Source organism: Vigna angularis, chromosome 6 (genome assembly GCF_016808095.1).
Source record: "Vigna angularis cultivar LongXiaoDou No.4 chromosome 6, ASM1680809v1, whole genome shotgun sequence".
Lineage (NCBI taxonomy): Eukaryota > Viridiplantae > Streptophyta > Magnoliopsida > Fabales > Fabaceae > Vigna > Vigna angularis.
This window is the reverse complement of record NC_068975.1, coordinates 812,042-837,902: the sequence shown is the minus strand read 5'-3', so window position 1 is coordinate 837,902 and position 25,861 is coordinate 812,042. Positions and strand designations below refer to the sequence as shown.

General features: G+C 34.7%; 1 protein-coding gene across 1 annotated transcript; it reads left to right on the top strand.

Annotated features, from left to right (window-relative positions):
• Positions 1-1,445: 1,445 nt before the first annotated feature.
• LOC108320000 (homoserine dehydrogenase) lies at positions 1,446-24,139 on the top strand. Its single transcript, XM_017551339.2, has 12 exons — positions 1,446-1,721; positions 2,029-2,179; positions 2,265-2,342; positions 2,805-2,920; positions 4,084-4,137; positions 9,515-9,602; positions 9,715-9,807; positions 19,612-19,652; positions 23,013-23,066; positions 23,181-23,344; positions 23,517-23,586; positions 23,783-24,139. The coding sequence occupies exons 1-12, from the start codon at positions 1,626-1,628 to the stop codon at positions 23,906-23,908; spliced, it is 1,131 nt and encodes a 376-aa protein (XP_017406828.1). The 5' UTR covers positions 1,446-1,625; the 3' UTR covers positions 23,909-24,139.
• The last annotated feature ends 1,722 nt before the right edge of the window (positions 24,140-25,861 follow it).

Below are 25,861 nucleotides of genomic sequence, written 5' to 3'. Positions count from 1 at the left end.
GGACGCTCGTTCTCAAATCGAATTCTTCCCAAATGAAAGAATTCTACTCTAAGTTATTTCCAGAAACACGAACGGTATAAGACCGTACGGTGACGAGCGTAATTTATCATAGGGAGAATTATCATATCCAGATTTTTCAACTTTCTTAACTTTAACATTTTTCATATGATTCATATCTAGTAACTTCATATCCATGCTTAATTTTCATACTATACAGATCTCATCATTTTAATACATCCATCCATACCATAGTCATACACCTTTCATACGTATCCAAATCAACATACATTTCAACCAACAGAAAACATACACAATATCAACGATCGTTCATAACAACTCAAATAGCATACTTTTCATATATCCAAATCAAACCATACAACATACAAGTATAAATTAAACATATAAGCCTCCCTTACCTGGTCTAGTAGTGAACTTCCAAATGCAAGGGTTTCGCTCGTCCTCTCACAGCTTTCTATCCAAAGAGTTACTCAACAACTTTCACTTAATCTATCATACCAAAATCATAAACAGATCAGACCTATAACCCCTGCATGCAACCAGAACTTGGTTCGCATGAACTAAATGGACGAACGTTCAGAGACAAGAAATTACCAGCCCAGATCCCAGTTCTGTTCGGACCAGAAAAATGCTCAAGTCTCAGGGAACGTTGCTACGGTATCTGAAACGTGATCGGAGGAGAGGCGTGAGATTTACAGTAGAGAGAAGTTGGGAGTTCTAGAGAGAAGGTGGAGAAAAATGGAGAAATCAGTTTTGAGAAAGAAGGTGAGTGTATGCAGAGAATGGGAAGGAGTGTCTCAGAAAATTAAATTCTCTTTTCCAAGTCAAACGGACGTTCACTCACACGCGGACACCTGTCTTCCACTACTGATTTAGAATGTTCTAATTTGACACATGGCAGACGTGTGGCAGTGTGTGTGCGTTTTGCAGTGCATGCAGAGAGTATGTAAGTGGGTTTTAATTGCCTGAGTAGTGACGTGGACTGCACTGCAGGTAGGTTTTAATGCTTTTAAATTTGATTTGACTTAAGTTGCAGTGTTAATTATCTAGGGTCTCACAATTTCCCGTTTATATATTAAATTACTAAAATAATAACAATAATATAATATTTTACATGGTTAACAACCTATTATTTTGATATATGACATTAAAATATATTATAGTGTAGGATCTAATAATATTTAATAAATAACCAATAAATATCTTCAATCATTTTATATCAATATTGAATGACTTTTATTGAGGCATGTACAACACTTATTTAGGATTGGATTCTTCACGTTGTTACTTTAATATATAATGCATTTAATAAAATTATATATTGATGCTATCTTTTAGTCGAATTAGAATTTCATATAACAATGTACTAATGTACTTAATAGAGTTATAATGTTGAATTGTGTCATATTTGATGAGTACTATCAGCGTATGTTGTCCTATTTGATGACTAACTTTCCGCCTATGTTGTATGCTGCAGAATTGGAATCAGGGGTCATATTTCACAGTCCCCTCGTACTTAAGCTACTACTTCTTCCATCATACACACAACCCTAATTAATTCAACTGACAACTTTTTTCTAAAAAAAATTGAAAGATTGAAAGGAAAAATGAAGAATATTCCTCTGATTCTAATGGGTTGTGGAGGAGTTGGTCGTCAACTTCTCCAACACATTGTCTCGTGCCGTTCTCTTCACTCCACACAGGTAATGTCCCTTTAGATGGATTCTTATGTTTTCAAATTGTGTTTCAGTTTCCTATTTTTATGTCATAGCTTTAAGCTGAAAAATGGCATCTTATTTGGGTTTCTGACATCCCATTTGTTTTTTGAACTTTTTTTCTTTCTGGGGTTATTTGTGCGGGCTTTTTGCTTCTCTGCCAAATGAATCCAGTGATTGCGCTCCGTGATTTTTTTTTTGACATTGATTGAGAATGGGTATAGCAGAATGTGCACTTTCTGTTTAGTTGATTGATGTTTCAATTTATTTATTTTGTTTGGGAGTTTTTATGCAGGGACTGTGCTTGAGAGTTGTAGGAGTTGGTGATAGTACATCTTTGTTGGTGTCGGATGATTTGCTGCATAAGGGGTTGGACGATACCGTTTTGTTACAACTTTGCCGGGTCAAGAGCGCTGGCGAATCTCTATCAAAACTTTGTGATTTTGGTTGATATCTATTCCTAATTTGTCTTGATGGTGATATGAAAATTTGTAGTTTTTAGAATATTTACTTGTTGTGTGTTATTTAAAGGGGAAGGCCGGGCGTTTGGGCATCCGGAGTCAGAAGGAAAGATTCTAGAGATTGCATCTCAACTTGGTAGAAAAACAGGTATATCCGGGGCACTGTCTTGTTTGTCTTTCTTTTAAAAAATTTCAGTTTTTAACCTTTACATTGTTTGAAATGATTATTTTAGTCGTTGAACATATTGGCATCTGTTCAATGGTGAACTGAGAGTAGTCGGTGAGTGAATCAAGAACAAACTTAATAGTTATCTTGGGTGGGCTATATATGCACTGATCCGCATCAAAGAAGAACATCCACTTGGCCATTAACTTATAGCTATGTAAGAAATCATTCACCACCATGATCTGGTTATGGCAGTACCCATGAAACATCTTCTGCTGTTGTATCCTGCAACGCCCCATACCCCCAACATATTTAAGCCTTGAATTTTTATTGTGGACTTCGTTGCTTGCTAACTGTTATGGATTTTAAAATAAATTTGAAATGAGAGTGAACCTTCACAGCTTCATGCATTAAATCACTGAACAGCTATTTTTTTTATTATAGGTTTGGTGCTTGTGGATTGCTCTGCTAGCTTTGACACTGTTGTGGTGCTAAAGCAAGCAATTCATATGGGTTGTTGTGCTGTTTTGGCAAATAAGAAGCCTCTTACATCTTCAATGGTACAATCATCTTCATTATTTTATCAAGTCAAGAAAGACTATTTATTTCGATTTTCTTTTGCTTCTCTATGTAACCCTTGGTACTGATGTACACATAATAAGAAAGAAAATATCCAGTATACTGGCTCCCAGTTATGGCCTTGTACGTGGTCATAAAGCTTAATAAACATTCTATGTGATCCTTTAACACTATAATTTTTGTATTCTTATCCTTTTGTTTGGTTTCTGTCAAATTCGAACTGAATTTTTCATTCTTAAATCACATTTTTCATCCTTCAGGACATTAGTGCTCATGGCCCTTCTTTTTATCTTGATACTAATGCTCAAGTAAGAACTAACATGTATGTGCACATCGCATCTTCTCCCATACTTCTTTAGGTTCTCCACCTTGTGGAAGCATGCTTTTTAGAATAATTGCGACTATCTTGACTTTTGGATCTTCATAGATTTCTTTAAATTCGAACACTTCTTCTACAGTTTGGAGCCAATCAACAAATTCTTTAGGTTGTAACTTGCCTTCAAAATGTGGAAGCTCCACCGTAATATCATTACTTGAAATTTCTGTCTTCCAGAGCAACATTGCTATTGTATGAGGAATTACTCATCAGATTCTTCACCCAAACATTTTGTTTGTTCTATTAAAGCTTGTTGAAGTTCAACAGTGGCTTGAACATGTTGAATTTGGCATCTCATTTCCTCCATCTCAATTTCATTTTTAGGTCTTTGTCTATTTTGTATTTTGTGGGTTATTATTGGTTTAAAGGGTAAAAGTGTAACAAATTTTTGAAATTTAGGGTTCAAATGGTAATTTTGTAACAAATTGGGGTAAAGTGTGACTTTTGAAAAATATAATGCAAGGTTACATGGTTTTGGAAACTCCATTATAAGCTTGTCCCATAACTCCTTAAATGTCCCAATTATCATCATTCACGACTGTATTTACATTTTCAGAATCAATATGGTACTAGAAATGTTTAAATAGTATGAGGTTATAGTTTTAATTAGTGCATGTTCAAAGTTTCTGAAAATCCTAATTGGACGGGGCAATATTTTACTTTTTCATATTAAGGTTTCAAAAGATTTTGGTTTCTTCCTTCTCAGTAGTACGTATTTATGGTAGTTGTGCATGCTTTATCTAAACAATTACCTCTTTTATGTAACAGGAGGATTTTAAGAAACTTTTCACGTATCCACGTCATATTCGGCATGAGTCAACCGTAAGTGATACTCATTTCTTTCCTTAACTACACATATCTCTCTAGCAGCACGTAGCACCATTATGACATTCGTGACAACATTGAAAATATTTACTGAAATGTGTATTTTCCACCATGTGTAATATAAAATGCAGCATTACTGCTTTAATTTCTTTGCTTGGTTATGCTTTATTGTTTTGAACACTGGTCTTATAGAAATCAAATCCAAGCCTTTAGAAGTTCTGAATGACTTGTATGGATCAATAATGTACAAGATGATGCTTTTCCTACATATTTAAGCAAAATTTACCTTGATAAGAAAGGAAAATTAAATCCAGGGGAAAAGCCACATGATGTGTTTGCCAGCTGTAGATTGACGATTCATCCTCTCCATTATATTAAGAAGGGAAACTGGGTTGCCAGTAGTAGTGTTGCCTGAACTGCTGCCATTTCTTTTAATTATAGGGTTGCCTGAAGTTTCTATCATCATCACTGCTGCATCACCGCTACCATCGTGCTGCTGCCACCAATGGAGTTTCTGTCTTACCTTTCATTTTCATTTAGGTGAGGGCTAAGGAATTCCTATGATTTATTCTTGGCATTACAACTCCACTAAGCAATGTTGATCTTCTGCACTTGCCTAATGACAACCGCCTTAATGGTAGGAATTATCTCCAATGGGCTCAATTTATTAGACGAATGTTAAAGGGTACGGGTAGACTCAATCATATTGAAGGAAAGGCCATTTCCCCATATGACCCTGATTTTCAGATTTGGGATAATGATGATTCATGAATCATTACATGGTTATCGGGATCCATGACTACAAAAATAAGTAGAAACTATATGTTCTACTAAGTTGGGAGGACCTTGCAACTACTTATTCTATCTGACAGGACAATTGCTTCAAGCTACATGGAAGAAAGTTCTCAATCGTCTAGCGGAATTAAAAGAACAACCCTCAATGAAAGCTTATCAGGCATCTTTAGATTTTGAAAATCCTGGCTAAACACTTTCTTCCTCTTCACCTGAGGAAGGAATGCCTGCACTACGTGTCGAGATTGAACATCTAAAATCTCTTATAGAGTGTATATGTAAGCCACCTTCTAGTATTTGCTCTGATACCAACTTGAGATTGAAACTGTAAAGTAATTCTCGAGGGCTTGAAAGATCCCTCTCACTCTCATTCTATATATATGAAAGTTTGATACAAAGTGCATGATAAATAGAGTAATCCTAGACACAATATAATGATGATAAATAAGGTAAGTATTCTAACAACCACGATTGGTAAGAACTCTAATTCTTCGTTTAATGTTTCTAAGACTTTATGTAAGGACTCTTGGGTTGTAGACTCTGGTTCAACAGATCATATGACCCCTCATTCATCTCTTTTAACATCATATGTTTCTCTTTTTGATAACCATATTGTTATTGCCAATGGGAGCCATATCCCAATAAATGGACATGGAAATGTTTCTCTTTTGCCATTCCTTAACCTTAAAGATGTTCTTTATGTTCCAAAACTATCTAATAACCTTATTTCCATTTGAAAGCTTACTCATGACCTAAATTGTTCTATAACCTTCTTTTGCACCCATTTTGTTTTTCAGGATCTTGCCACGGAGAAGACGATTGGAGTTGTTAAGGAACAGGGAGGGTTGTATTTCTTTAACAACATAGAAACTCAAAATAGTATCGGTAGGAAAACAACTACCTCTTTTTTCCAGTCTTGCACTTCTTTTGAGTCCTCTCAAATTTGGCTTCTCCATCATCGTCTAGGACATCCATCCTTTTCTGTTTTATAATCTATGTTCCCTTCCTTGTTTACCAAAGAATTTGTTGAGTCATTTAAATGTGATGTATGTCAAATTGCAAAGCACCATCGTGCCACATATCCTTCTAGTAATACAAAGAGTTTTCATCCTTTTGATTTGGTTCATTCTAATGTTTGGGGGCCTGCATCAAGCTCTAGTATATCTTGTTGCTTTTATTGATGATTGTACCTAAGTTATAGATTCTTCCGTATGATAAATACACAATTTGGAAAGTCGATTAAATGTTTGCGTTCTGATAGTTATAGGGAATATGTAAATCATGACACGTGTACATTCCTTTCTGATGATGGTGTTGTTCATGAATTCACATGTGTGGACACACAACAACAAAATGACATTGTTGAGAGAAAAAATAGGTATCTTTTTGAGGTCACAAAGACACTTTTGCAAATGTATGTCCTTAAATCTTATTGGGGAGAGGTTGTCCTCACTGTTGCCTATCTTATTAACAAATTACCCTCATAGGTTTCTAGATGGTCTGAGTCCCACTGGGTCCATCTCTTCCTTCTATCCACCCCTTCCTTTTCTTTCTAGTCTTCATAGTTGGGTGTTTGGATGTGTTGTGTTTGTTCATATTTATAGTCAATTCCGTGGAAATTTAGATCCTAGAACTGTTAAATGCATATTCATTGGTTATGCATCTAATAAAAAGGGATATCATTGTTACCATTCTCCAAGTCGAAAGTTTTTTACCTCCATGAATGTTACTTTTGATGAAACTAAATCTTTTTACATGCCTCAGCTTCAGGGGCAAAGTTCTTATGAAGCTGAGTCTTTTGAATCTCTTGAGTCATCTTTTGTACCTTTCATATAGAAACCATCTCATTTTGATACTACTCTTGGTACTTCTAATACTTATACAGAAACATCTTGTATGGATGTCTCTAAAGTTGCTCATAAAAATCCTAAGCTAGGGTTTGTTGGAAGTCCCACATCAACTAGAGATAAGACAAATTTAGATTATATAAGTGGGTGCAAACCTCACCTTACAAGCCGGTTTTGTGGGGTTGAGTTAGGCTTAAAGTCCACTTCTTAACATGGTATCAAAGCTATAGTTAGAGCCTATCCTAGCGATATTTCTTGTTTGCTGGGCATATTGTTCCACCCGCTATTGGGTCACTATCGGACCACCCATTAATGTCTAGTCTCACGAGATGTATGTATCTCAGCGTGATGGGGTGTGTTAGAAGTCTCACATCGACTAGAGATAAGGCAAATTTAGAGTATACAAGTGGGTGCAAACCTCATCTTAAAGTCCATTTCCTAACAGGGTTAACTACAAAATTCGGTCGTCTAGAGAGTTTTTTTCCGTATACAATACAACAAAAGCAACCTAACTTGATCCAAGAACAACTCCAATCATCTTAGCCAAGGTCAATACTCCTTCTATCGACACCCTTGAACCTTTGAAAAATTCTTTGAAAAATTCTTTGAATAATACTTGTGAACCTGACCTTGATGACATACCCATTGCTTTGAGAAGAGGAACTCGGTCTTGTACCAGGTATCCTTTTTTCTCATTTTGTGACCTCTAAACACCTTTTTGTGCAACACTAGAGTTTACTCTTTGCCATTGATGCAATTAGAGTCCCTACATCAATTCAAGAAGCATTGAAGGAATATAATTGGATTCAAGCCATGAATGAAGAGATGGGTGCCTTAGAAAAGAACCGAACATGGAAGGTCAAAATTCATGGGTAATTGACTTAGGTGCTTTTGATCACATTTATGATAATACCTCTTTGTTCTCATCTATTTCCTTTCGAGAAAAACCTCATTTCATAATCCTTGCAAATGGATCTAAACTTCCTCCAAAGGAATCGGTCATGTTTCCTTGTCTCCCTCTTTAAGCCTAACTCAACCCCACAAAACTGGCTTGTAGGGTGAGGTTTGCCCCCCACTTATATATTATAATTTGGCCTTATCTCTAGTCGATGTGGGACTTCTAACACCCTCCATGCCGAGGTATATACATCTCGAGCGTGGGATTAGACATTTTTAATGGGTGGTCCGATAGCGGCCCGATAGCGGGTGGAACAATATGTCCAACAAACAACAAATTATCGCTAGGATAGGCTCTAACCATGGCTCTGAAACCAACGTGAGAATTAAACTGTAAAGTAATTCCAGAGGGCTTGATTGATCCCTCTCATAATCTTCTATTTACAAGAATAAATTGATACAAGAGTACATGATAAATAGGGTAACCCTTGACACAATATAATCATGATAAATAGGATAACCTTAGACACAATATAATCATAATAAATAGGGTAACCCTTGCACAATATAATCATGATAAAATAGGATAAATATCCTAACAATTTGTATGGGCTCAAGCAGTCACTTCGTGCTTGATTTGGTAGATTCACTTAGGCTATGATCTCCATGGGGTACGACAGAGTCAAGGTGACCTTACCCTGTTTATCAATCATTGCTTAGAAGGTAAACTTACACTACTCTTAGTCTATGTTAATGATATGATTGTTGTAGGAGATGATGAACATGAGAAACAAATCTTGAAAGAAAAGCTTGCTACTGAATTTGAATTGAAGGATTTAAGAAAATTGAACTATTTTCTTGGGATAAAAGTAGCTTACTTGAAGAAAGGCATCTTTATCTCTCAATGAAAGTATGTTATTGATCTCTTCAAAGAAACAAGTATGATTGGTTACAAGACCACTGAAGTTCCTATAGAACAAAACAATAGAATTGGGAGTGATGAAGACAGTTCCACTGTAAATAAAGGCCAATATCAAAAGACTTGTTGGGAAATTCATCTACTTAGCTCACAGTAGACCAAACATAGCCTATGGTGTGAGTGTCGTTAGTCAAATCATGCTTATCCAAGGGAGAGACATTTACAAGCTGTAAACAAGATCTTTTAATATTCGAAGACAAGTCCAGAAAGGGGATTACTGTTTAAGAGGAATGAAAAATTAAAAATAGGAGTGTATACTGATGCAAATTATGCAGTGTCTATCATAGATAGGAAATCCACTTCAGGATGTTGCATGTCCTTGGATGGAAATTTTGTACTTTGAGTAGTAAGAAACAAAATGTTGTTGCAAGGTCTACACTTTGCTATAAAGAAATTGGATAAGGGTCTTATCACTACTTCCTACATCCCATCTGGACTTCAATTAGTAGACCTGTTCACAAAAGGTCTTCCCACTAAGCTATTTCATGATCTCTTATGCAGGCTGAGAATGATAGATATCCTTTCACCAGTTTGAGGGGGAGTGTTGTTAGTTGGATATTAAATGCAATACTAAAAGTTGTTGGTAGGATATTAAATGTATTACTATAAGTTGTTAGAGGTTGTTAGAAGATTCTTTAGATCTCTTGTAATTTTTACTTTAGGGTTTGAGTTCTCTCTATATATATATGAGTTGATGTACTGATCCAAATCAATTAACAAAAATAAGAATCTTCTTTCTTTCAAATTAATCCCTTAAGTCGACACAACATAGATTTGGAGGGTGCCTGTCATATTCTTATTTGATGCAATTGAATTATATTGATGAATTACTACTGAACTGGTAATTATGTTTTTAAAGGTAGGAGCTGGTCTTCCTGTAATAGCATCCTTGAATCGCATAATCTGTTCTGGTGATCCTGTTCATCAAATTATTGGTAGTTTGAGTGGTATATATCTTTTACGATCCTATAGTTACATATTATTTTTTGGTTTTCCAACATGCATTCTTAGTACAAAATTAACTTTTTTGATACATTCTATGTTACTTGCTCTTATTAGGGACATTGGGGTATGTAATGAGTGAGGTTGAAGATGGAAAGCCACTCAGCCAAGTTGTTAAAGATGCTAAAAGTCTGGGGTATACTGAACCAGGTTAGTGCTTTGAAATTTGTCATTGATATGTGAAATTGGTTAATCTATGTAATAGCTAATTTCTACCCGTGAACCATATGAATATGGGGATGTTGTCAGTATTATTACTTGCTTTGGCTTGTACTTGTAACACTATACTAGTGTTTGACCAAATTATTAATATAAATAGGACTTGGGTCCGAATTTTTTGTATTGCATCATCAACACACCATATCAATCTAAATATTATTCTCACATTTCTTTTTCCCCACCTAAATCTTATAATTCCAATGCTTTTATAACATTTGAATGTATCATGTTTCCATCAGCTGGAGAAATTTTCTTGCTGCCCGAACATAGGGAATATGTGGATAAGTACATAGGGAGGATTGTCATATGGTTTAAATCTCCAAAGTCTAAAATCCAATAGTAAGTAAAGAGTGTATTTGATATATTAAATTCAACAGAAAATGGAAACTTACTAGAATATGTCAATGAACACAAAAAATAAATGCTAGACCTGTTATTAGACCACATGATGATACTAAATTTGGGAAAAATCTGGTGTACAGCTGAACAAAGGACATTCCAAAATCTACTCAAGTTCTAGAGTTCAGCCCTATATTTTGACACGAGGTAAATGTGTCTGACGTATAAATTCTGATTCTACTAATTTAGATGAACTACTTCCTTCCGTAGAACCATTTGCACAAGTAGATCAGAATTTAGATCTCCCAATTGCCACTAGAAAAGGAACCACAACCTACACTAAACCACATTACCCTCTAGCAAACTATCTATGAAAAATTCTCATCTACCCATAGAACCTTTCTCATAAGCCTAAATACCACAACTATGCTTTCTTCTATATTGAAGGCATTAATTGACAAAAAATGGAAAAGCCAAGATTTAGAAATGGAGGCATTGAAGAAGAACAATACTTGGAAACTAGTTGTTAGAATTGTGTTTTATGTTAATTAGGGAAACATAGACTTTTTGCTATTGTTAGATATTGGTAGATATTATTTTTAACAATATCTTCTATTTACCATATTTATGTTTGGTTGCCATATATACTTTTATCATTCTTCATTATAAATATATTACCCTATGTGTGTTTTAGACATAAGAGAGATTAATTCTACACCTAGTTTTACTATATTTAATATGGTATCAGAGCCAAGTTCTGATCGTGGGACCAGTGGGATATGAACTTTAAGCTTAACTCAACCCCATAAAACCATCTTGTAAGGTGAGGTTTTCACCTACTTATATATTCTAAATTGACCTTATCTTTAATCGATGTGAGACTTCTAACACACCCCGTCATGACGAGGTATATAAATCTCGTGCGTGGGACTAGACATTAATGGATAGTTTGATAAAGGCACAATAGCAAGTGGAACAATATGCCCAACAAACTATGAATCTTGCTAGAATAGGTTCTAACCATAACTCTGATACTATGACCTCTTTGTCAACTCGGTGTCAAAAATATTTTTCTCAATGGAGATTTGCAGGAAGAAATTTATATGAAGCAACCTCTCAGATTTGTTGTTTAGGGGGAGTCTTCTGGATTTGTATGTAGTCTACTATAGTTAATATTCCTGTTTTCTGTGATCCTCCAGTTTTTCCTACCACCTCTACTTGAAGTGTATAGTCGAAGACATCGTTCCCAACAACCACCAAGTGACTCAATTCAAGTGTCAACTATTTTGTTTCCTTTGACTTTTACAATTGAGTTTGACCTTCCAATTACCCTCTGTAAAGATATACGTTCTACTTGGAATCCCTCTCCACATTGTATAGCTTTGAGTTACAATAGATTGTTTTCACCTTTTTATACATGCCTTTCGTTTATTTCTTCTGTGTCCATTCCTAAATCTGTTAGGGATGCCTTAGCCCATCCTTGTTGGCGTCAGGCTATGATAGATGAATTATGTGCTCTTCATAATAGTGAACCTTGGGAGCTTGTCCCATTACCGTCAGCCATGCTAGATGTGGTATTCCATTATTCCTGAGATAAGTCGAAATTATGTTTCATTCTTCTACCAAAGAGATATGAGATGATTTACATAGTACTTTTATATTAAAAAAGGATTTTGCCGCATGCTATGACATTGAAAGCAAGATATTTAATACAAAATAGGACTCCCTTTCCCATTTGTTTACCAAGTAGTGTCCGGAGTCTTTTAATTGTGATATTTGTCAGATGTCAAAGCACCATTGTCCATCTTATCCTATTAGTAATAAAAAGAGTATTTCTTCATTTGATTTAATTCACTATGGCGTTTGGAGACCTGTATAGAATCTATTTCAGAAGCAAAATGGTTTGTTACCTTTATTGACAATTGTAACTGTGTCACGAGGACATACCTCATGAAAAATAAGTCAGAAGTTTTTCAAATCTTTGTTAATTTTTTCTGTCTTCTCCAAAATCAATTTGGAAAAAATATCAAAAGAATCACATTTGATAATGGTACTGAATATGTGTATAATGAATTTCTCAATTTTTTGTCTCATAATGGTATTGTTCATGAGCTAACATGTGTAAACACCCGTCAACAAAACGAGGTTGCAGAAAGAAAGAGCCGTCATCTTCTTGAAGTAACTAGAGCTCTTCTTTTCCAAATGTTTGTTCCAAAAAATTATTGGGGAGAAGCTATGTTAACTGCCACATATCTCATCAACAGGTTTTCCACTCGTATCTTAAATTACATTAGTCCTATAGAGTCTCTATTGTCTTTTGTTCCTTCTTCCCCCCTAATAACGAGTCTACCTAGTCGAGTCATTGGATATATTGTTTATGTTCACTCTCATCATCTTAACCGTAGTAAATTAGATCCTAGAGCTCTTAAATGTTTCTTTATTGGGTATCCTTTTAATAGAAAATGATACAAATGTTATGATCCTCAGAGTCGTCGCATTTTTATCACCATGGATGTCACCTTTTATGAAACACAATCCTTTTATGTCAGTCCACCACTTAAGGGAAAAAAGCACTTGAAGTGGATGAACTCTCCTTCTTGTCATTACCATGTTTGTCTTTGCAGGATGCCAAAGATATGAGCAATGAAGCTATCATAGTCCATTGTGAGGAAGAAGAGGAAGAAGACAAATGTTTTGGCAAAAAGTATGAAACAAGAAAACAACCCACTTCGACTCTCGAGCAAGAAAAATTATCTAATTCGGAGGTGTCGATCCTTGAAGATAACTGTGAGGAAGTACGTATTATTGAGCATTTACCCATTGCATTGAGAAAGAAAAGAAGATCATGTGCTAAATATCCTATTTCTCACTATGTTTGCACTAACAATCTCTTTGATAAGCACAAAAGCTTTATTGTTGCCATTAATGCCGCAAAAATTCCTACCTCAATCCTAAAGGCCATAAAACTTGAACACTGGAATCAAGCCACGAAAGAAGAGATGAATGCATTAGAAAAAAAATTCAACTTGGAAGATTGTTGATAAGCCAAGAGACAAGAAGGCAGTAGGGTGTAGATGGATATTCACGGTGAAACATAAGGCAGATGGGAAAATAGAAAGATATAACGCTAGATTGGTGGCAAAAGGATATACCTAAACTTATGAGATTGACTATGAGGAGACATTTTCCCCAGTGGCAAAGATGAATATAGTTCAAGTTGTTCTCGCTTTGGCTGCTCATTTTGGATGGGACTTACACTAGTTGGATGTGAAGAATGCCTTTCTTCGTGGAAATCTAGAAGAGGAAGTGTACATGGAGATTCTCCTAGGTTTTGAAGTAAAAAATGAAAGAAATAAGGTATGTCTCCTAAACAAAGCATTGTATGGTCTTAAGGAATCCCTTAGAGCATGGTTTGGAAGGTTTACAAAAGCAATGATTTCCTTGGGATATAGACAAAGCCAAGGAGATTATACTCTATTCATAAAGCACTCTTCTATATGTAAACTCACTTTATTGCTTGTTTATGTGGATGATATGATTATTGCAGGAGATGATGAAATAGAAAAATTGACATTAAAAGAAAATTGGCAGCCCAATTTGAAATGAAAGATTTAGGAAAACTCAAATATTTCCTTCGAACTGAGGTTGGTTACTCCAAGAACGAAATTTCTATCTTCCAAAGGAAATATGTACTTGTTCTCCTTAATGAAACCGGAAAACTGGGATGTAGAATCTCAACCGTTCCTATAGAACATGTTGAAGTATAATGTCTTTATTATCATTAATATTTATGTTAGGGTTTTGTTAGGGGCTTCCAACCCTTTTACCTTTCAGAACTACTGTCTCCTATAAATGCAGTAGTAAGTTGTATCAGGTTTTCTTAGTGAAATATAAGATTTTTCATCTTCTCGCAACTCTTCAAGTTGGTATTAAGAGCCAAACCTTTGTGTCTTCCTCGTCTATCGTCGGTGGCATCGTCTCTGTCATTTTCGCCATTCGCTCTGCCGTCCGTCGTCGCCGCCGCTGTTCGCCGCCGCGGTCCGCCGCCGTCGCTGCAGCCAATGTTGCTTTTCGGCCAGTCTCGGCCGCGTGTTCCGCACGCGTCGCCTTCCCGGTGTCGGAGTTACACTGCGTCTCGTCGGGGCTTCTTGAGTGTGTTTTGGTTCTTGTTTCTCCGTTTCGTTGGCTTGGACTCATACTTAGGACTTCCTCCCTCACGTTTTTTGAAACCCTAAGTCCCATTTCTTCTCACAGTTCTAAAATGGGCTCTTCTATTGGAATTAATTCCTTTTTATCTGCTACCCCTATCATTACATCTGCAAAACTGAATTGGAAAAATTATTTATCATGGTCGTCTACTGTGGAATTGTGGTTTCTTGATCAAGGACACCATAATCACCTTGAACAATATATTTCTATGGTCCCAGATTAAGAAAAATCTCAGTGGCAGAAATTAGACTTTCAGTTATGTGCTGTTTTGTGGCAATCGATTGAGCAAGGGTTCTAGATATCTTGAGACCCTATAAGACATGTTCCTCTTTTTGGAAAAGGGCCCAATATATTTTTGCTAATGATGTACAACGTCTTTTCAATGCAACCCAAAGAACAACTTCTCTCAAACAAGTTAACCATGATATGGTTTCCCATATAGCAAAAGCTTGGGCTGCGGTAGAAGAGTTAAAGAACTTCTTTGTAGTTGATTCATTAGAAAATATCAACAAAATGCTTGACAAGTTTTACGTGGTCCTAATTTTGAAAAGTTTACACTCTGATTTTGATCATGTACGTGATCAAGTTTTAGCTGGTGATCAAATCCCGTCGATGGATGGCTTAGCTACTCGACTCCTTCGGGTACCTAGATTGGTTAAAGACGAGAATTTAAGTGAATCTATTGAAACATCAGCAATGGTGACACCACGAGGAAGAGGAGGAGGTAGGAGCAACCGAGGAGGACGTGGTGGTCGAAGTGGACATCCTCAATGCTCATATTGTAAGAGAATGGGTCATACCCAAGAAAAATGTTATTCCTTGCATGGCTTTCCAGACAAAGCTGCTCATGTTCTAAATTTTGATGAAGAGTACCAAGAGTTTTTGAGGTACAAGTCTGAAAATCTTCTAATCTTGGCCAATCCTCCTCAATGTCAAATGTGTCAACTGCCTGCATCTCTCAATCTGTGGAAGATCATAGTCCATGGATTCTTGACTCAGGTGCCTCAGATCATATCTCTAGTAACATCCCTTCATTTTCTTCCATGTCCTCTCTGAAAACTCCTCATTTCATTTCTGTTGCCAATGGATCCAAAGTTGCATCTGAGGGGATTGGCAAAGTTTTCCTATCTCCTTCACTAAAATAGAATTCTGTTTTGTATATTCCTCATTGTTCTTACAATTTAATCTCTTTGAGTCAATTGACTCGTTCCTTAGATTGTTCTAATTCCTTTGTTATACAGGAACATGGTACGAGTCGTCTGATTAGAGAAGGACATGAGTCACAGGACTTTATTTCTTAAAACCTAACTCCTCAGTTTCCTATTTCGCAACTTCATCCCCCAAACTTTTGCATGATGGGTTGGGCCACCCAAGCTTATCCAAGTTGAAGATGATGGTTCCAAGTCTCAAACACATTCAAGTCTTAGATTGTGAGTCTTGCCAGTTAGGAAAACATGTTAGATCTTCCTATCCTAAAAAGTCTGAGACGTGATGTAATTTTTCCTTTTCAATTATTCACTTCGATATTTGGGGACCAAGTCGTGTTACTTCTTTTGGTTTTAATTATTTTGTAACCTTCATTGATGAATTTTCTCGATGTACTTGGGTTTATTTAAAGAAAGAGAGATCTGAACTTTTGGCAATATTTGTGTTTTTTTAATGAAATTAAGAACTAATTTGGGAAGACAATTAAAATCCTCAGAAGTAATAATGCTAAGGAATACTTTTCTGCAACATTTTCTTCATTCTTATCTTCCCAAAGAATTTTACACCAGTCAACATGTCCTCACACTCCACAACAAAATGGCATTGCAAAGAGAAAGAATAGACATCTCATTGAAACTACACGCTCCCTGATGTTGAATACTAATGTTCTTGATCATCATTGAGGTGATGCAGTCCTTACTGCCTGTTTTCTGATCAATAGGATGCCTTCTTCCTCTCTTGAGAATAAAGTCCCTCACTCTATCATTTTTCCCAATGACCCTCTTTACCATGTCTCTCCTCGTATATTTGGGTGTACTTGTTTTGTTCATAATGTTTCTCCAGGTCTTGATAAACTCTCTGCAAAAGTTATTAAGTGTGTCTTTGTGAGATACTCTCGCCTTCAGAAAGGGTATAAATGGTATTCTCCCTCAACCAAGAGATATTATATGTCTTTTGATGTCACATTCTTTAAGGATACACCTTTTTTCTTGTCCTCCAAGGAGGACCGTTTATCTGTTCAACAAATGTTTCCTCTACCATCATGTGATCCCTTGGTTACTCCTGCTTCTTTACCTCAAACTCAAAATGCAAATGACATTGTTCCTCCACCTCTTCTCACATATCAGCGTCGGACACAATCTCAAACTCAGAACACTGAAGATCCTCGAGACTCAGATCCTCCTTCATCAGATTCCCAAACCATGGATCCTTCATTCGGAAAGGTATTCGCTCTACTCGTAATCCTTATCCTGTTTATAATTTTTTAAGTTATCGTTGTTTGTCTCCTCCATATTTCTCTTTTGTTTCTTCCTTATCTTCCATTAAGGTTCCTAATAATGTTCATGAGGCACTTGGTCATCCTAGATGGCGACAAGCCATGATTGATGAAATGCAGGCACTTGAACACAATGGCACTTGAGACCTTGTTCCTCTTTCTCCTGGTAAAAAGCTTGGTTGTTGTAGATGGGTCTATGCTATTAAGGTTGGTCCTACTGGTGCAATCGATCGTCTCAAAGCTCATCTGGTAACTAAGGGATATACTCAAGTCTATGGCCTCGACTATGGTGATACCTTTTCTCCTGTGGCTAAAACCAATACTGTTCGTATTTTGCTTGCTATGGCTACCATTCGTTAATGGCCCCTTAACCAATTGGACATTAAAAATGCCTTTCTTCATGGTGATCTAGAAGAAGAGATATACATGGAGCAACCTCCTAGGTTTGTTGCTCAGGGGGAGTCTGGGTTAGTTTGTAAATTACATTGTTCCCTCTATGGCTTGAAGCGATCACCTCGAGCTTGGTTTAGTAAATTTAGTCCGGTTGTACAGAATTTTGGATTGAAACGATGTGAGGCGGATCATTCAGTATTTTATAGTCACTCTTCTCCTGATAAATGTGTTTATCTTATGGTCTATGTTGATGATATTGTCATTATAGGAAATGACGCCACTAGAATTGCTCAATTAAAGAATCATTTGTTCAACCACTTTCAGACCAAAGATCTGGGTCGGCTAAAATATTTCCTTGGTATTGAAGTGGCACAATCAAAGAAAATATGCTCTTGATATTTTGGAGGAAACAGGCCTAACAAATTGCAAGCCCAGATGTTGATCATTGGAATGCAGTGATTCGCATTCTCAGATATGTAAAAGGGAACCCAGGACAGGGATTGTTGTATGAGAACAAGGGAAACACTCGAGTTGAGGGATATTGTGATGCAAATTGGGCTGGTTGTCCAATTGACAGAAGATCTACCACATGATATTGTGTTTTACTTGGAGGGAACCTTGTATCTTGGAAAAGTAAGAAACAAAGTGTTGTTGCTCGATCTAGTGCTGAAGCTGAGTATCGATCTATGGCTCTAACTACATGTGAACTTGTATGGATTAGACAACTCCTTCAAGAGTTGAAATTTTGTGAAAATGAGCAGATAAAGTTGTACAGTGACAATCAAGCCGCCCTTCACATTGCCTCAAATCCAGTGTTTCATGAAAGAACAAAACACATAGAGATTGATTGTCATTTTATTAGAGAGAAGTTATTTTCAAAAGATCTTGTTACTGAGTTTGCCAACTCTGACCAAATCTCTAAGGAGGCCTAGAATTCAATTTATATGTTCCAAGCTTGGTGCATATGATCTATATGCTCCAACTTGAGGGGAGTGTTGAAGTATAATGTCTTTATTATTATTAATATTTATGTTAGGGTTTTGTTAGGGGCTTCTAGCCCTTTTACTTTTTAGAACTACTGTCTCCTATAAATACAGTAGTAAGTTGTATCAGGTTTTCTTAGTGAAATATAAGACTTTTCATCTTCTCTCAACTCTTTAAGTGAACAAAATCACAAAATTGGAAGTGAGAAAAGTGCTCCTGTAAAGAAGGCCCAATATCAGAGATTGGTATGAAAATTGATTTATCTATCACACACAAGACCAGACATTGCTTATACAGTTAGTGTAGTGAGCCAATTTATGCATGATTCAAGAGAGAGACATGCAAACAGTTGACAAAATTGTCCAATACTTGATGTCATGTCCAAGAAAGGGCTATTATTCAAGACGGAAGACACATTAACTATGAAAATATATACTGATACTAACTATGCAGGTTCTATTACTGACAAAAAATCTACTTCTGGGTATTGTGTGTTTCTTAGGGATAGTCTAGTATTGTGGAGGAGCAAAAAACAAGATAGAGTATCTTGTTCTAGTGTAGAAGCTGAATTCTGAGCTCTTGCTCAAGGAATGTGTGAAAGACTTTGGATGAAAACCATTTTGGATGACCTTAAAGTCACGGTGGACAACCCTGTGCAACTACACACTATGACAATAAGTCTACCATGCACATAGCCCATAATCCAGTACAACATGGTAGGACCAAACACAATGAGATTAATAGACATTTCATCAAAAATAATCTAGACAGAGGCTTTGTGATTACAACTTATGTTCTTCTTCAGATAGCATGTATTTTTACAAAAGGGCGCCCTTCGGGTAGATTTCAAGATCTTGTAGGCAAGTTGGGAATGATTAATATTCATTTATCAACTTGAGGGGGAGTATTGTAATTAGAAGAAATATCTATAGAATTTTCTTAATTAGAGAAAATATCTGTAGAATCTTTCTAATTAGAGAAAATATTTGTAGGATCTTTTAGATTATTTTTCAGTATATTGTTTCCTTATTTTCCTTTTTTAGGAGATTAGATCGCTACAAATAGAGGTATAAAGAGAATGTAATTGATATGAATGAAAGCCATTCTCTTTTTCAAGTTTTAGGTTATTAACATCGTTTTTGTGTGAAAATATCTATCGACATTATGAAGTATATTCTTAGGTTATTGTCATGATTAATCTTCATGTTTTTGCTCGTTTCCTCCTGGGCTCTGTTTGGTAATTGCAAAATAGTTAGTTAATAATAATTTGACTTTCATTGTTTTAAATAGTTAATAATTATTTATCTATACATGCTATCTTGTTGCAGATCCACGTGATGACCTTGGTGGAATGGATGTTGCTAGAAAGGTTCTTGTAGTTTGCTTTACCTTGAAGATTAATTTTGTAGCTATTTCTGATCTGTGTAAAAGCTTATAATGTCTTACAATCAACAAAAAATGGTTTTTGGACTCGCAACGATACTGTACATTACTGCAGCCTGCATATAAATAATGTCCATTTTGGTCACCAATGAATGATGTCCATTCTTTTTTAATAGGCAGTGTTATCAATATCGGATTGCTGATTTATAGCAGCATGCCAAAAAGTACACCGTACAAATATAGCAGATGCCATTGCCAATTATGGTGGAAGGCATTGGCATGCTAAAACCAAATACAATATTATTTTTGTCAAGAAGCACACCGTGAATTTAGGTTTTATTTAGGAAAAATTATATTTATCTTTTTATTTAGGAAAAATTATATTTATCTTTTATTCTGTTTGTTTGGTCAGATTTGATTCTGAATTTAATATTAGGAGATTGTAGCAAGAATAAAATTCCATAATTATAGGGATTTATTCGTTCTAGGATTCTTTACTGTTTTATTTTTTAATTTCTATTTTTATCTCAGACACCTTGGTGCAGACCTAGATGCTACTCTAGATACTAGACTAGCACACTACCCTTCCAGATTTGTTACTCAGGAGAGTCTTCTAGGTTGATATTTTGTCTTTTATGTCGAAAAATCCTTAACAATTTGTTGTCATTCGAGTATAAAAGCAGATATTTTCATTTAGTCTGTATGGATTATATTAGATAAGCTTGGTACATAGGATTTGTATACACTAGCTTAAGGGGAGTGTTATATATATTATCTTTATCTTATCTTTCTCTTTAGTTAGTTTGTTATTATTTCTTATTTGTATTTTAGATTTAACCCATATTTCTTCTATTATAAATAGAGAACCTCATGTGTATATTCAACACAAGGGAGATTAATCTCATACATAATTTTTACTATATTCAACAAAAGTAATTAAGAACTAGGTATAGGATTTATTCCATTGTATAGAACATACACATAGGACAATGTATTTATAATGAAGAATCATATAGGAAAAATATAGGCCAAGCCTAAATACACATAGTATTGTAACTCTCAAAGATATTGTAAATAACAATATCTTATCAATATGTAACATAAATATTTCTTGGGCATAAAAGTAGCTCAATCAAAGGAAAGGGTTTTAATTTGTCAAAAGAATTATGCTCTTGACATCTTAAGAGAGGGCATGATTGATTGTAAACCAGTAGATTTTCCTATGGATCCAAATAAAAAATTAATGGCAAAACTAGGCAAAGCTTTCTTTGACCCAGAAAGATATAGAAGACTAATTGGAAAACTTATTTATCTTACCATTATTAGACAAGATTTGTCTTTTGCAATGGGAGTTGTGAGTCAAATCATGCAAAATCCTTGTATTGATCATTGGAATACTGTCATCTAGCTTCTAATATATCTTAAAAAGGCTCCAAGACAAGGATTACTTTATGAAAATAAAGGAAATACCTAAGTCTTTGGATATTGTGATGTTGATTGAGCTAGCTCTCCTATGGACATATGCTCTACTATAGGATAGTGTTTCTTTGGAGGAAATATTATCACTTGGGAGAGTAAGAAACAAAATGTTGTGGCACAATCAACTGCTAAAGCTGAGTATAGGGCAATGACATCCCTCACTTGTGAGCTTGTATGGGTAAAACAATTCCTCCAAGAATTAGATTTATGTGAGATTCAACCAATGAAGATATATTGTGATAACCAAGTTGCTCTCCACATTATTTCCAATCCAGTTTTCGATAAAAGGACTAAACACAAAGATTGATTGATACTTTGTTCAAGAAAAGTTGTTGTCCAAGGAAATTTGTACTGAGTTTGTCGAATCTAATGATCAACGGATAGATGTATTAACAAAATCCTTAAGGGAATCTTGGATTGAATCTATTTGTTCCATGCTTGGTAAATTCAATTTGTATACTCCAATGAGGGGGTGTTAGAATATGTGTTAAATATAGTTAGTTGTTAAAATAGGTATTTAATGTAAGTGGCTAGTAGTTGTACTTATGAACGGTTAGCAGTGTTATCTGTTAAAAAGTGGACTTGAAGTTTAATTTAATTCCGGTGGAATAAAAGAAAAAATGTTTTAAAGTTTATTGATTGGGTTTTAAATTTTTATTGGGCCTGGCCTAATTTTTAACTGGGTTTAAAACATAGATAACAAATAAGGTTGGTGCAATTAGGGTTTCCTATCATGTGCAGTGGAGCCCCTACCTTCTCCCACTTTGCTGTTACTTTTCTCCATGCAGCTATCATCTTTCTTCTCCACCCTTGATTCTTCTGCCATTGCCGTTCCTCCATGGACCGGGGAAATCCTTTTTGCCACCACCTTGTTATGGCAGCAGGTCAGAAAACCGCTACCGGTTTTTGCCATGGCCGAAATTTGAGAACACTGACTGTTAGCATTAATTACCTAGAGATGTTAGCATTAATTACCTAGATAGTCCCTATGTAATTTTCTTCTATAAATAACATGTTCAGCTGAGAGATAATCAACCTCTTAAGCTATTTTTCTCATATTTTTAGTCTTAAGTCTATAATTTGACTATAACCCTAATCAATGTGGGATCTACAAGACATCCATTAATAACCTCCAAATCGTAATTTAATTTTAGGTTGACATAAGGGTTTAATAGGTGAACAGCCGCATGCAATTGTTGATGAAGCTGAAAAATTTCATCTATATCAATAAGTGCTAACATATCTTTATACTCATTCTTATTGTTTCTTTTTGCTTTTTCCATTGCTTCATATAGTCCATAGCTGCTTTTCTTTCCCCATGAATAAGGCAAAATTCTTGAACAAAGAGTAGTCATGGCTTTGAGAGTAAGAAAACATGATTCCAAATTGGAGGCATAAGGACAATTTTTGTTGCTTCCCTTCCCTTGGCTTCTTTCGCCAACTTTGTTCTTTGCCATAATCTGGTTGTGAAGCTATAACTGTGACATAATTTGCGGCCAGCATGGCCCACCATAAAAATTTCACCTTGCCACCACCTTGAGTGGTGGCCAAAGGGATTTTTGCCACTGCTTGTGCCATGACAACCATTTAATAAAGCTGATAGTAGGCATATCAATTAATTCTTGTAAAAAGAAATAAGTTTTCACTTGCCTAGATTTGTAAAATTCATGCGTGTCCATTTGATGATTTTGGTTATGAAAAATAGTTGTATTATAAAAGTGTATACACTTTGTGCAGCTGGTGCAGGAGAAATGAATGTTAATTTCACAATGATATTACAATACTGTTGGTTGTTTGTTGTTTTTGAATTATGAATGATATAATTTGGTAATGCTAACTTTCTTTGTTTGGGCCAATATTAAGACAGGCTTTAATTCTTGCTCGAATACTTGGCCATCAAATTAATCTAGATAGCATTCAGGTTTGGATTTGCATTAGTATATTCAACTTTCCTGTCCCTTGCTTTTCTGTTTCTGTATCAGCTTTTCTCCCTATATTATAAGTTTGTTATATTTTTTCTATATGCATTTAACAGATTGAGAGTTTGTATCCCAAAGAAATGGGACCTGATATAATGACTGTTGAAGACTTCTTGGACCGAGGACTCTCGTTGCTAGATAAAGATATTCAAGCTAGAGTTGAGAAGGCAGCTTCAAATGGAAATGTTCTGCGCTATGTCTGTGTGATCGAGGGTTCAAGGCATCTTTTTTAATCCTCCCTTCGTATTGTGTCTTCAATCAAGCATTCATTTCACACCTTTTTCACATTTTTTCTCCATTTTTCAATTCACTCTTTGTATAGGCTTCTATAGTGTTCATTGTTTGCAATTATTCACATTCAATATCGTGTTTCCTTTTCTACTATTTCGTAGGTGTGAAGTTGGTATTCAGGAGCTACCAAAAAATTCTCCCTTGGGAAGACTAAGGGGAAGTGATAACGTGGTAAGCTTCTTTTATTTTCTTGATGTTGTGTTGTGCATTTTTAAATAGGATTCTTTTCTAAATGTTTCCTGACACTTTATGCTTTCATCCTGAATCTTAGCTTTGCTACATTGCAACCGTTCAAGAATACACAAACTCAAACTTTTTTTATTATTATTCATGTACTCATCGTATATTGTGTTGATACAAATAACAGTTGGAAATATACACTCGATGCTATAGTAAACAACCACTGGTTATTCAAGGTGCTGGAGCCGGAAATGACACCACTGCTGCGGGTGTTCTTGCTGATATCGTGGATCTTCAAGATTTATTTTCTTGAAAGGAAAAATTTTTCTATTCTGATTAGAGAAAGTAGAAGGTATAACTGCTACTGATTTGCCCTGGAAAACTGCTGCAAATGTGGGTTCATAATGCTGAACCATATACAGATGAAATTGAGTTTGCATTTTCTTTGTCTTAAAAGGAAAAGTATCATGACTATTGGAGAATTTTGATTATTAGTTTGAATAACACAATACTAATTCAAAGATGGCAAATTGAAAAGATTTTATTTTTATTTTTAAATATTAATTAATGAGGGTAAAACAAATTTCATACTTGTTGGATATAGAATGAGGATATGAATGTGTGGATAGAGATGACTTTGAACTTCAAGGATGGGGATGAGAGATTAAAATTGCCATCCTTATGTCGAACTTATCTTAATTTTGATGAATAATTTCTGTATATGGTATGTGATAGATAATACCATGTTTTATAAATTTAACAAATTTATTTTCATTCTTCCTTTTTGTCTTTAGTTTCAATTCATTCGACAAACCTTGTTTCACATAATTCTTCATTCTCTCTTCACTCTTATTTGACTTTTTCAATATTTACCAAAGTTACTCATTTTTATCACAACTTGGATTATACATAATTTCTTTTTACGATTTCATTCAACTTATGTTTTGTATTTTAAAGAAACAAAAATTTCAATTTTATTAAATCAAATAGTTTTAAAGATACATTTAATTATTTCTATTTTTAATATTTTAATTTTTTATATATATATGAGAATATCTTAATTTCAAATATTCGATGTAAATTTTAATATACATCTTTTTAACCTTGAATAATCGAAAATATCATATTTTCTTTGTTATGATTTTAATTTTTTTATGCAAAAAAATTATTTAACCAATATTTTGAAAGAGTAGGGGTCATGTATAGGTGTTGTGGAGATAGGTATATCTTTTACAGGATAGGAGACAAAAGTTATACTCAATTTTCAAATGTACTTTCTGTTTTATTATAATTTTGATTATAAGGTTGTTTTTTCTTTTTAGTTTTGTTGAAATTATGTATTACATTTGAGAAAACATAAACTTCAATTTTATTAAATCAAACAGTTATTAGAACACATTTAATTATCTTTACACTTTTTTAATATTTTTAAGAATTATTTATGTATTTTTATGAGAATATGTCAATTTAAAATGTTCACTCTCTATATGCTGTTACAATGTGTGTCTTTTCATATTAAATCATTGAGAATATTATACTTTCTTCATTATGATTTATATATATATATATATATATATATATATATATATATATATATATATATATATATATATATATTAATGTGGGTAGGGACATACTAGTTATCAAGTTTACGTCAGATTTCTAAAAGATTTTTCTTCTTACTACAATCTTGATTATATATTTTATTTTTTTAAGTTATTTATTGTATTTAAGAAAACACAAAAACTCAATTTCATTAAATCAAATTACTTTTGAGACATACAAGTGATAAATTTCACTTCTTTTCAATATTTTATGTATTATTTATTTTATTCACATAATAATATATCAATTTTATGTGTTAAATCATGTAAACCCTTTTATGGTGAATCTTTTCACATTGAATGATTGATATTATTAACTTTGTTGATTGTAATTTTTACATTTTGTAAAGAAATTATTTAATTAATATTTTAAAACGGTAAGGGAGTGGGTACTAGTGTAGATACGAGTGTACCTATTATCTGATTGGATGAAACAAAAGTTCTATACTAGTATTGATCGTTGTCATTTCTATGACAAATTATGCAAAAGTATATCGTTGTCATTTTTTCTTTGCGAATTATTCACATGAGGGGATAATCTAAGACAATGAGGTACACTCCTACACTTATTCACAAACACATTCCTAAGATGATCCAAAGCTCCTTTATCCTCTAAGGTAAGGACAACAATGATTTTTCACTTTTAAAGTTTGTAATGAGCT

What these genes read in the sequence shown, in the direction of transcription:
- LOC108320000 (XM_017551339.2), top strand. Translation starts at nt 1,626, where the DNA reads ATGAAGAATATTCCTCTGATTCTAATGGGTTGTGGAGGAGTTGGTCGT. An exon ending in GTTCTCTTCACTCCACACAG is followed by an intron (nt 1,722 to 2,028) that starts GTAATGTCCCTT and finishes GTTTTTATGCAG; the next exon opens with GGACTGTGCTTGAGAGTTGT. An exon ending in TGTGTGATCGAGGGTTCAAG is followed by an intron (nt 23,345 to 23,516) that starts GCATCTTTTTTA and finishes ACTATTTCGTAG; the next exon opens with GTGTGAAGTTGGTATTCAGG.